The 13,560-nt window shown below is 47.5% G+C and overlaps 1 protein-coding gene across 1 annotated transcript in view; it reads right to left on the bottom strand.

Moving 5' to 3' along the window:
- The window catches only part of FOXO1 (forkhead box O1), a 106,147-nt gene extending 93,731 nt beyond the window's left edge, over nt 1–12,416 (bottom strand). Inside the window, exon 1 of the mRNA XM_069205480.1 lies at nt 11,310–12,416. Within this exon, the coding sequence (XP_069061581.1) occupies nt 11,310–11,846 (537 nt within the window). The 5' untranslated portion in view covers nt 11,847–12,416. The remainder of the gene's footprint in view (nt 1–11,309) is intronic.
- Between the last annotated feature and the right edge of the window lie 1,144 nt (nt 12,417–13,560).

The raw sequence follows: 13,560 nt of genomic DNA, 5'->3' as shown, positions 1-13,560 counted from the left end.
TTTCCCTTGTCTATCCCCTCTGGATCCTTGCCCAGTGTGCCAATGGATTTAGCAGAAGACTTCCAAATGCTGTTTTGCTGGACCCCCTCAAACTTTTTCCGTGCTTTCCTATGCCGTTTCTTTTCCCTTTTCGTAAGAGAGACCTTGTTTACTGCAGGTTCCTTGGTAACTTCTTCCCCGGTCCCTCCCCTGATGAAACTTGTCTCTTCAGTACCGGGGCTTGGCTTAAAATACTGTATGAATCTATGTAGTCAGACTGTTTTTGTGGTCCACAAGCTACATTGCAGTAAGCACCTGAGAGGCTACTGACATCTGTTGAAAAATACTAAAACCAAAATATTTTAGCCTAGTAGGACTGAAAAACTCTCTTCAAAATGTTATTCAACACTACCGACAGGGATAACGAATCGACTGGCTTTTAAAATTAACGCTATAACTTCTCAAAACCTCTGTGCTGCATACTGGGTGTATGGGTGAATAGGTGTACAGGAGTATTATCTTTCAGGCATACAAAAAAAGCTATCAGGACACTAATTTCAAAGTGACTTCAAGACTGTTGAAGGTCAGAAGACGCCTCTACTCTGCAACAACTCCAAGTAGCTTTCGGAATCAGTTTTCTCATCTCTTGGTAAAGATTTCTCAAAGTATATCCTTGGGATCCTCTCTAGTCATACAACTCTGCAAAGCATTTTTAAAAGGTAATGCCACAACCTATCCTTACTACAAGATGCTACTTCACATTCAATCCAGGTATTAACCCACTTTACCTAAAAAGAGCTGGCCAAATCAGAGATGGCTTATCTTTCTAAGATCATGGAAAGATTTGCACTTGAACAACCGCAAGAATTTGTTGAGTTAATCCAAATTCTTGAATCAGCACAAGGGAGATTTTCTCCACTGAGGGGGATATCATCTGTGTTCTTGGCCTTTCTGGATAGAAACAAGTGGGAGGTGAATGGCCAATGTTCTCCCACGCAGCTGGCCGGCCTCCACGCAGGGACGTGGAGGCTGGCGCGCCAGCACCTGCATATTTTACCACCCCAGAGGGACAGCAGGGGACCCCGCACAGACGCGGTAAGTGGGGCGAAGTCTCTGGTGAGATCACGCTGGAGGGAGGGGGGGGGGGGGGCCCCAGGAGAAGGTCTGGGAGCAGGTCAGCCCGGGCCCCCCCCCTCTTGAGAGAGACAGGTGGACAGGACAGGGGAAGAGTGCCACGAAGATGGGACGAGGTGTGAGAGGTGATAGAGCGTGGGGCTCTCCACCCCTCTGTGAAAGCCCCAGAGGGGTGCACTAAGGAGGGGGCGGGAGAGCAGAAGGCGCGGTGCCCTGGGTTCACCGGCAAAATCGTGCCAGGGTGCGACTGGAACAGCAGCGTGCTAGAAAGCGGTCCTGCGCTGTTTAGCAGTAAACTGACCCTCCTGACGTTGTGCTTCCTGGTGCTGGTGCGATGAGATGGCCTGGCTGGAGGGGGCTGGGCTGACCTGGGCCTCCTCCGAGCGACTGGTCTGGGACACCTGCGGGGCCTACAGCGTGGAGATCCAGGACTGTGACGTACACCCTCTCGGAGGAAGGTGGGCGTTTTCCCGTTGACCCCGGGTGCCTTGCCTTGACCTCTGGTCCTTGTCTTCTTGGCTTGGAGTGGGGCGCTTGAACCTAAACCGGGCAGGGCTGTGCAGTACACAGTAAGGAGGTTCCACGCACAGAGCAAAGGAATGGCAAGAGATAAGGGGCCCAGGCCCCCTCGCCAGGGACGTATGGGCAGCTACACGAAGGTGAGGAGGTGTCCCATGGGCTGCGGGTGGATACCGAGCTCTACTTTCGAGAGAATGTGGGATCTGTGGAGTCTCCGGTAGTGCTGTGGGAAGCCTACAAGACAGTAATATAAGATAGTGCCCAAAACTGGTGGCACAGAAGAGAAAGAAAGAATCAGAAACCTTGTGTGCATATGAGCGCCAGCTAGGGGATCTGGAGGAGGCAGGGAAACAAGAACAATTCCCCCGGGCCCTTCGCTGGCTAGAGCTCAAGAGGCCAGAGTATAGGATGGTGGCAGAAAGGGAGGCAAGGGCCAGGCTTCATAACGCCCAATATCGGTTATATGATATTGGGGACAAGGCAGAGAAACTCCTGGCTTGGTTTGGGAAAAAGGAAATGGAAGCCAGATGGATAGACGAGATAGTGATCCCGGTGGGGAAAAGGGTGACATCTAGTAAAAACATAACAGGGGCCTTCGCTGAATACTACCAGAATTTATATGTGGCACGGCCGCTAGGGGACGAACAACAGATTAGGGGCTACCTACAAGGCCTTGGGGTCCCGGTCTTAGATGCGGAGGCTTGGGAGGTGCTTGAAGGAGAGATTACTCTGGAAGAGATTAAAGTAGCTACCATGAAGCTTTGGTCGGGTAAGGTCCCGGGTCCCAATGGGTTTCCAGCGCAGCTGGATATGTTTCAAGAGGCGAAAGCCCAAGGGGCCCTCCCCCCAGATCTGCGACGGGCAGAAATAGTGGTAATTCATAAGGAGGGGGGGCCTAAGACTTCCTGCACATCCTACAGACCAATTTCCCTCCTCAATGTAGAGGTGAAAATCCTAGCCACTGTCTTAGCAACGCACTTGATGGGAGTAATTACTCCTCTAGTTCATAGACACTCCGCAATATATAATATAAGGCGTACCCACAATTGGATACATACTATACTAAAGCGTCTGGACCCCCATATGTTCCTGGCCCTTGATGCTGAAAAGGCATTTGGGGCAGTGCATTGGCCCTCCCTGGAAGGCACTTTGGAGAGATTCGGTATTGGCCCTGGATTTAGAGAATGGATAAGACTGCTCTACTGCAGTCTAGTGGCAGCGGTGAGAGTTAATGGAGTTCTTTCCTTAGAATTCCCAATTGCGAGGGGGACTAGACAGGGATGCCCCCTGTCCCTCTTGTTATTTGCCCTCACGATTGAATCACTAACGTGCAAGGTACGGAGCATCCGCAGTACAGAGGGGTTCCATTGAAAGAGGAAAGAGGAAGAGGAGGAAGAGGAGCACATCTTGTTGTATGCAGATGGCATTCTTCTGTATGTGGCAAAACCCTCCCAAGATTGTTCCAAGTGTTGGCAGAGTATAGAAGCCACTCTGGATACCAGATAAATTGGGATAAGTCTGTGCTATATGCGCCCCCCCCCCATCATGAGGAGGCAGCGCTCTCCCCTCTCCCGTGCCAGCATTCAAGAGAAGGATTTAAATATCTAGGAATATACATGACACACAAGACGGACGTGGGTCATGCGTGTAATCTAGAGAAGGTAGCAAGAGCTTCTCGAGTGGATCTGGAATGTTGGGAGGGCCTTCCACTCACCCTGATGGGGCGGGTGGCTATGTTTAAAATGATCCCTCTTCCGAAGTCACTCTATGTTCTGCAAAACATGTACTACCAAGTCCCATTAGACTTCTTTCAATCCCTGGCACGGGATATATAGCTTTTTCTTTGGGAAAAGAAACACCTTCGTATTGCTCTAAGAACGCTGCAAAGAAATCAGTACAAAGGAGGGTTATCTCTGCCGGACGTAGAAGCATGCTACTGGGCGGCCCACCTGATAAACATCAATGAATGGCTGTGCCACCCAACGTATAACTTGGAAGAGTACAATGGGAAGGGCAAACATGCCTCCAACACTTGTATGGAGGAAAGAGACTGAAGAGCTTGTTACCGGCCACCCAAGTGGCAATTCAAGGATGGATCAAAACCACAAAGGTATTGGGATGGCTACGCAAGCCCACTAAGATGACTCCCCTTTGGGAGGGAAATTGGCTGCTAAGAAATCAATAAGCTGACGGGCTTCGAGGCTTGGAAACGGGTAGGCACTTCCAAGATTGGAGACGTAATGGAAGTAGAGATCATTTGTCTTATGACTAGCTTAGGGCCGCCAATGAGCTTGGAGCAAAGCAACAGTTTCAGTATATCCAACTGAGACGTGCTTGGAGGGCGGAAGATCTATCAGGGGAGACTATCAAGGACTACTCCCAATTAGAAGGCAGGCTTTTGACGGGGAGTCTAACCTCCAATCAGTTTCCTTGGTGTATAAAATTATTAATAATAATATGCCGGACACCCAAATTAAATTATGCAAGGGAACTTGATATAAGGCTGCGACTGATCCAGTTTAAGATCCTGCATAGGATCTACTACGATAGACAGCGGTTACATGAAATGGGCAAGGCACAATACCCGGAAAGTTTTCGATGCAGAACGAGAATTGGGGACTTTATACGTAGTATCTGGGGATGCCCGGTAATACAGGACTAGTGGGCAAAGATTGTGGGGGGAGTTACGAGGAGTACTGATGGAGCAGATCCTGCTAGACCCCAGTTTCATTCTTCTGGGGATACCCAATGACATGGACCTGCCCCGGGCTCGCCTCCTTTTCTGTAACCTTGGGCTGGTGTTGGCTAAAAGGGATATGGCCCAATTATCCGGTTCAGAAATTGGCCTAGAGGTGGAACTGTGGCAAAGAGGAATGGATGAATTTATGATGGCAGAGCAGGTTACACATGTGAATAGAGGCTTCCCTAGGAAATGTGAGAAGATCTGGGGGGCCTGGAAGACATACTATTCGCTGGATGTCCAGGAACTTAATAGCTGAAGATACACAGACTGGGTCAAAATGGGACTGGTGGCTTAATAAGAGACAAAGTGACAGGGACACCTGTGGATGGGAAGTGGCTTAGGGGCTGATTTGTATGTGGTATGTTGTTGTGTCTGGGGGGGGGGGGGAGTTGTATTGGTTTCTGATAAACTGGGTACTTCAAAGAGATATTACTACTATATATATATATATATATATATATATATCCATCCTGTTCAGATGTGGTATGCACCTGTTGAAAAAAATCTTTTTTTTTTTTTAAAGGCCAGGAATATCAGCTTACTGTTGCAACACAGCCTGGATCAATTAAAGATTTAACCCAGATGTACCAACAGGCCACGACCAATCTTCTTGTCCATTATTCGCAATTCACACTCTTCAATCACGAATGCCTAAATCAAATATTATACTACTTCTGGATGAACCATAAAAACGAGAAGGGTTTCTCATACCAAATGGTTTGCTATTCCTTAAGGCAAAGCAGCAATATATGGACCTTTCGCAAACGAGATAATCTTGCAACATTTCATGTTGAGCTGGAATAAGCTTGATGAGGGGTGTTTCTACAGGTGGTGTAATTAATACACACATGAACAAACAAATCAAGTGTATGCTTCTTGGATAACTGCCTACCATAGAAAGGATATGTATGGTATGTAAAAGACTGAAAATACGATATAAGTTATTACTTCAAGTGCAAACTGTTGGGCAAATATATGCTTTCTCTAAAATGTTAATTGTACATCTTGAATTTAATGGGAAGTTATACAAATTGATTTAGGGTGACAGAAGGTCTACATGCTGAAATATGTTTGGAGCTAATGATAAGAAACACTTGCAAGTTGAAACGTTATATTACATCAATATTATTGGCTTATAAGACCCATTAGCTAAAATGTGTCCCAAAACCCAAACATTTCTCAAATGTGAGAGTTGTCATGCATCACTGTGCTGAGACTGAAAGCAAAAAAAAATACCAAGCTTGTTCTCAGGCTTCTGCATGGCATCAGGGAGCATTATAAGTAACCTCTAAGTTTTGCAAACATCTGTACAGGTTTTTGTACTGGAATCACTGTCAGCATTGCAAGTTAAACTCACAGCATTTCCCATAATAGTAAATGCTTTGAGCTAATGAAGTATATATACAACTTTGAATCATTTACACATACAAATGCAAATCCTGCTTTATTGGCAGAAACTCCTTTAATAGATCCGTATTGTTAACTGACAGAAAAGGGGAATGTGCTTCAGGGGTTTGGGCCTACTTATTCGTTGGACAAAGAATACATGAAAACGTGTGGCCCTTGAACCCAAATAATATGTTTTGGGCGTCAGGCAATACACAGTCTACACCCCTGCACACATACTTTGACTCTGTACCGCATCATTAAAATACACTTGTTTCACCGTTCAGAAACAGACTGTCACATTTTGAAGCACTGCTCACATTCGGACCGGGCCCCCTGAAATCTCGGTACCAGGGTATTCCTACCCTACTACTTAGACACAAACCTACAAATCATATATTCCCCAAACATATGTGTTATTCTACTTTTGGTAGTCACTTACTCTCACTTCTCCCCTTTCGCCCTTTTTGTTTCTGCTATCCGGCATGCTACCCAAGTCACTGACTGTGTCCATATTCATACGTTTTGTTAACAGTAGACGTGAATACGCAGCATTGTTGCGATGGCTGTTGCTTCCTATGGGCATATGCTGTATTTATATTCCGTTCAAATATATAAATACAAACTCGAATAATCAATGTAAAGGTAAAGCATGAACACTGCTGGAAATCTAAAATCGCAATTATTCTTTCCGTCTCTGTAAAGCACAGTAACAACACTTGGCATTATGTATGAACTAGATAAACGTTGAAATAAATTACAGTAATAAAGATGGGGTGTTTTAAATGATCTCATAAAGCGGTTACTGGCAATAACTGACTTGTCTCATAGCATACTGGCAGACTGGGGTCATCAGTACTCACTGGCACGTGTTCAGTGGCATAGGAACTCGGCTGATAAAAAGCCACTGGCCAGAAATATAGAGAAAGATTGGATTAGCTGCGAAGGAACAATGTTTACCGTCTCTGGTTATATCACAGCAAGTGACAGAAACAATGGTAACAGATACATGCGTAACTATTAAACTATTTTGGCCAGCGTGAAAACCGCCCTGCGAGGCGGAACGGTCTTACGCTCTGACAGGCGCATTGGGGCGGTAGGACGTTTGCGAAATACTTGAAAACTTATGATGGAAAAAGAGGTAGAAAAACTACCAAATGCTGGCGAAGGTGGTAATAACAAATGCGCAGGAAGGAAAGGGAACACTCCAGCATGCAACTATTGTCTAATTCAAGACGCCACCGAAACCCCTCTGTGTGAATAGATATCGTGTGTGCAAACGTTGTACACAGTGATATCTCACAGTGTTTCCGGTAGCTGTGATTTAAAATTCCAGTGTAAACGAGGCTCTGCTCTGAGCAAGAACTGGGCTCAAGAGTCCACAGCAGCTCCAGTTCACATGCCGCTATGTGCTGCTGCAACACTGGGGCTACACGTGGGGCGTGTTTAGTTATTAAAAACGCTACTGTTACTAGGAGTTCAAAAAAAAAATCACAAGGCGTGTTTACAAAACAAACCACGCGGTGGTCTAAACATAAACAACACAAGGCAGCTCTAGTGACACCTTCCGTGCGCACAGGGAAAGTCAAAGTAATGGAGGGAAGCCGGTGCTGTGTGTGCGGTATCGCATGGTAGTGGGGAGTACACAACTGTAGTTGGTGGCTCCGCTGAAACGCACGGTGCACTACTGCCCCTGTTTAGGACTCCTGGCCACCGTAGGCCGGGAGCGCAGCCCTTCCCTCCCACTGACATCTGTTCTGGAAGGGGGGCGATCGCCCGATTATCAGAAGTGGGCAAGGTGGCCATTAATACGGACAGCAGGGCAACTTCCGACACCGCATCAATAGGGACCTAGAAGCCGGAGCACAAGCCGACCCATCGAAAGCAGTCCCGTGCATGTCGCACAACGCAAATCGTGTAAAACTAAAGCAAAGGCTCTGACATTCACACCAGTGTATTTCTTTAACACCTGGAAGTTTCAAAGTATTGCTAGATTATATCATTGCACAGAACGACACTTTCTCCGCCCTAACGACGATTATTAGGGACCAAGCGAAAAGTCAGTTGTCATCCTTCACCTACATGTGGTGCATATTATAATATAGATGAAGCAATGTTAGATGTTATTAAGTCATCCACACATAAAGATATTTATATAACGGATCCTGAACGGAATTACTTGAAGAATGTCCCACATGCGACGAGCACAGAAAATGAAACCCAGTGAGTAAACTGATGAGAGTTCTAAACTCACACAACCTGGTCAAGAAGGGAACATGGAATTTGAACCCAAGTTTTCCTAGTTGCACATTAAGCAATTCAGTCACTACATGGACAGCACATGTCTCCTGTTTAAGACAGAAAGGTAATACCTTGTGTTAATCCTTTGAAAGTCAAATCGGTGCAATGGATTAAATAAATGCACCTATCACAGATTAAATGAATTTGAAATAATAAGACTACTTTAAAAAAGTACAAAAATAAGTTAAAGCACTCTAGTTGGTGTTTACTTCCACCGGCCTCCTCCAACTTAAAGAGAATGATTTCAGCAGAGGTTCAACACATAAGTGAAGGCAATTACACATATTGGCAAAACCAACATGTCTCGACCACCAAAGATGGCTGTCAGGTTACAGCTCTTCTAGTAAACAAAAAGTGCAAAGCTCAGCAGCAGACTTTTATGTACATGTTCTTTGATTAAACGCCCAAAAATGTTTGAGCAGAAAAACACTGCACACGCTTTTATGGCCGGCCTTTGAGATAGCTCTTGCTGTCATGCCAGACTAATGGTTTACCAAAAAAATGATACAAAATAAACTTCAGCAGAGGGGCCTTGGTCTGTGGACTTGAATTTTTTGGTCTATTAAATTGTGGTTCTTATTTTGCTTCCGCCCACCACAGCATATTGCCTAGGTCAGCCTACTTTACCCATTAAGGTCCCTTCAGTTTGACTGTCTACACAAAAGCTCTGCACATTGAAATCACTTAAAAACAGTTCCTTTCTCTTATGTGACGAAACTGGTTTAAAGTATTTTATTTTTGATATTAACTTTACATACCAGCTTTTTATTTTCCCGCGCATGGGGCGCCCGGTTAGATGGCGATTTATTGTCTGCCTCTTTGTGAAAGTCGTTGTTAAAGAAAATTGTAGTTGCCTGCCATCAGAGTGCTTATTAAGGTACTAATTTATTCTTGCCTCCTTCACAAATAACATTAAAACGCACAGAGCAGCTGAAAGGCGTGTTATTTAGTAACCATCACTAGTAAAACAAACAAATATGTACGTTTTTTTTCATTTTTACATTTTATTATGAGCATATGGAAGCGACATTTAAGTGGCTACATATTCTTTCTTGCCATTGTTTGGCATTTGCTTCCTGTAAAAAATAACTACTGCACCTGCTTGTTAAGGCCAGGGCTATTTTTACTTTGCCAGTGTGTGCTTTGTATGTGCCCAGCTGTCAAATACTTCATATTTTTGTATGTCAAAAGGGGCATTAGGGAGGGATATGTGGCACATCTGGGATGACAGATAGGCTCTCCTTTATCTCAAAGGTGAGCATTGGGACAAGGGCTGGACCTAAGGCAGATAATCGGTCAGAGCCTATTGCAGCTCGACCACAATATCTATCTCATCAACCGGATCCATCTCAAAGAGACTGCTCTGCCATTTGCCATAATACCTGGACGCGTATATGGTAAAACTTGATGAGTGTCGTCTGCATGACGCACGTTTGCCAACCTGCCCTGAGGAGGTGACATTATACACCTTTTGACCCTTGAAGATGTCACAATGTTGACTGCTTACCCTACCCTAAAATCCCTCAATAACTTCCTACTCGCTGTTGAGACAGTATGGAACAGGGCAAGATGTGACACTACAGAACGAGAATAGGGGTTGTACAGTCCGGTCTGCATCTGCTGCCTCTGCCTTCATGACCCCTTAATTCAGCAGTGGCAACCTCCTGATCGACGTTCTGGGTTGTATAGGCTTGATCTTCCTCTGGGAGTTTTTACGTTCTTAGCCCATAATGTATCTTACTATCCAGGAATACATCCCATGATTGGGGGGGGGGGGGGGGGGTAAAGTATCAGCTGCTGTGCCACATAACAAGACTTCATGGCCGATTTTGGTTCACTTTCACTGTGTTACTGTGCCGTTTCTCAACACACGGTGTTCCTGTGAAAAGGTCGTCACGAACGGGGCACTGCTGTGCTGTAATTCATCCCGTCAAAGGTACTGCGGCCACCATCAGCACTACGGCGTTATGGTGCCGTTAATTCATTATCCCCACTACGTTCTGCAGATCTCCATTACATGATGTTTAACATGCTGCCGGGCATTAACCTTTAGAAGATCACGTGCTGTTTGTCACCCACCCAGAGCTGCGGTGTTTTAGGTCATTGCCTTTATTGTTCATGTGAGCTGTTTGTTACCTCTCCTACAGCGTAACTGAGATTGAAGTCACTAATGATGGGATAACTGTGCTGTTGTATACCAGCCCTTGTTGTGTTGCGGAGCTACCTATTCATACCACCATGCGCCACATATGCTGCTAGTGATCACACTATACCAGTGATCACCCTGCCCCTCCACGCAGTTTCGGCACAGTTGACTTTCCAAAGTACTGTTGATGAGCGTACTATGTCAATGTACTGTATTCAAAGGGCTATTGTGCTGACAGTCAATGCCTCAAAGTTGTTTCTGTGGACTTGGTAACTTCAACAACGTGGCCTTGTGTTACTCGTCTCTCTCGCCCAGACGACTGTGCCCTTGGTAATTACCTACAGTGACCATGTGGTGTTTGTCACTCCCTTTCCGACAGGGCCCCTACACTCTTGGTCATGTCATAGTGTAGTGTTGGTCACCTGCTGTGTTCCACTGTGTTTGGTTCTCCGTGTGTTGATTGTGTATTGTAAGGCAGACCGATAGCGATACAGCGAAGATGGACACTTACTATTGGTGTTAAAGTGCTGAATGGCCGGTCCCTGATACCTCTGTGCTGTTCAGCCATCAGTCCGTTGGCCTCCCCACATATTACTATGAAGTCAGTCACACAACTGGGTTTTATGGTCTTAGTAAATCTTCTCCTTATCACTGTGTTGGAATTTGCTATCCTAGTGTGTAAGTGTGCCATCAGTGACTTTCCAGGATGGTTACAATGTGGTTTACTCCACATGAGATTCGTGTTTGTCGCCACCCACCATACTGTCATTTTATTGTCCACTCCCCCCGTTTCCTGTCTCTACGCTGCTGGTCATGCAAACATTGTGTGGAAGTGAACCAAGGCACCCACACTGTGCTGATGTGCTCTTTGTCACTACAGTAATAATGCGATTTGATTACTATTCCACTGCGATGCCCCAGTAGTGATGATCATCCCATTCTGCTCAACACCCCCTACTCACGTCGAGCACCCGTGAGGTTGACTACTTCCATCCCTGATACACCCGAGCTGCTGGTTATCTCCAGTGGTATTAAACTAACTAGTGGTTATCTTCCCACAATGGTGCCCATGTGCTGCTGGTCACTCCCCATACTCCTCACCTTCCAGCCAGCGGAGCTGTTGCTGTCCCCCTTGTCCTTGAAGTAGGGCACACTCTTCACCATCCAGTCGTAGATCTGGGAGAGGGTCAGCCGCTTCTCCGCCGAGCTCTCGATGGCCTTTGTGATGAGATCGGCGTAGGACAAGTTGCCCCAAGCGTTCCGGCGGGCGGAGCTGCTCTTGCGGGGCGGCACCTGCTGCTGCAAGGGGGGCGCGGGGTGCGGCGGGTGCGGGCAGCCGGGCTCGGGACAAGGGAAGCCACCGCACGCCCCGCAGCAGCCGTTCGCTGACTCGCTCTCCTCCAGCAGGCTCAGATTGGCCAGGAAGTCTCGGCTAAAGTCCCCGGGGGATCCCTCGTAGGTCTCGGAGGCCGGAGGTGCAGGTCCGCTCGAGGCACTCTGGGGAGAACCGGCGCAGGAGCCGGGGTGCGGCTCCGCGGCGCTCACCTCCGGCCGGGGCAGCGGCCAGGTGCAGGAGCGCGGCCGGGACAACGGTGCGAAGTCCGGGTCAATGTCCACCACCTGCGGGGCCTCGGCCATGGCTGAACGAGGGGGGCTCCTGGATGGGGCTCTACTTAACTCCCGGAGGAACCCGGGTCACGCGCGGCGCGTCTCCCCCCCCCACCACACCTCAGCGACCGAAAACAAATCACTCTGTGCCGCTGCCGGCGTCAAACTCAGTCCACGAGCCGTCAACGTCAGCTGAGTCAACCCTCTGTCCGCGAGCTGCTGACCTCCTGGGAGTCCCACTACTCCCCCACAGCCGGGCCGGCTGTCTGCACGCGCCGCACTATAGCCGCGAGACGCGTTCTGCCCGCGCGCCGCTCAGGCTGACAGCGCCTGTTGCATGCCGCAGCCGGTGCCCAGACTGAACTTCAGACCGGGAGGAATCCGCGCTGTCACTGCAGCGCCGCTGTGGGCGTTCCCACACATGTGCCCGCCTACACACGCACCTCCCTACACCGGGCCGCGCCCCTTGGCCGGTGTGGCGACAGTAAGTCTCCTGGCCAATGGGGCGGCACAACGCTGGGAGCGCTTCCACCCGCCGGCTGCGGGGGCTGAGGCTGTTTGCTCTTGGCGAGGGTTGAGTGGTGTCTGTGTGGTGCCCCCACCTCGATGGTTGCGTGTTTTCCTAGTAATGCACGAGGCCTGCGCCTCCCCCACACGCTCTGATTGAAAGTGCGCAATGTTTTGATTCCAACAAGCAAACGAGCGGCGGCGTGGAGGCAAGAGGGCTGTTTTATGGTCATCAGTTCCTCTGTCATTTTCTTCTGTCTTCAATTGGCTGAAGTTTGCATCCCAAAACTTACTTTAGCTTTTTAAGACGGAGCGTATTATTTTCGGCGTGCACAGTGCAATTTGATTAAAAAAATAATAATACCAGCTTCCAAATGCCGGTATCCGTGGGCGACGGGGCAGAAATACGACTCACCCTCTTGTATTGTTTGAGAAAGCTTGCTTTACCGCGAACTGGTCAGTGTTAGAACTTTTTCACCTGGCATAATGCTCGAAACTAAAGGAACCGCGCCTCAATACATCACTAACTATCCCCACCCTTAAACCTCCCACGTTACACCGGTATCCAAACCTATACATCCTCCTACCTTCGCTGTCAGTCCATATCCTTTCACTTAACATAATTCGTTTTCTTTTAACTTTCGGCATCATGGCTCAGAACTGTCCCCTCCGTTCCACCTGCCCCAAGCTAAGCCTTAAATCATACCCTACCTGCCCCTAAACATGCCTCCCAGGAAGTTATTACACAGGCGTTTATCCCTGTCCCACGCACACCACCATACCCTTCTCCTTTACTAGCCTAAAAGCGCCACATGCCTTGCACTACTCTCCCAAGCAACCTTGCAACATCTGGCCGAAGATCAAGCAGATGCAATTCGTTTCCTTTTTCAGACAAGTGAATCCGGTCCTCACTAAACAGCTTACATTGTCCTATCTTATGTCTGGGGTTGACACCTTTCCAAGATAATAATACCAGCCATGTGGTGTTGCTTTAAGAGTGTGAAAAGCCCAGGCATTATAGTGATAATGCGTCAGCACCTTGATAAGTAAACTTACGAGGAGACACGTCTAGGCCAATGAACCTGTTGACCACGTTTGGAGACTCCCCAGAACGAGATATCCTTTTAGCATCACAATCAATATGTCAATAACTCCTTCAATATTCACAATAACTAATCATTAAGCTAATCAATAACATTGAATATGGATCAATACAGCAAACACACCATGACCTTTC

This window comes from Pleurodeles waltl, chromosome 8, assembly GCF_031143425.1.
Source record: "Pleurodeles waltl isolate 20211129_DDA chromosome 8, aPleWal1.hap1.20221129, whole genome shotgun sequence".
Taxonomy (NCBI): Eukaryota; Metazoa; Chordata; class Amphibia; order Caudata; family Salamandridae; genus Pleurodeles; species Pleurodeles waltl.
Note: the sequence above shows the minus strand (reverse complement) of the source record. Positions and strands in the feature narration are given on the sequence as shown.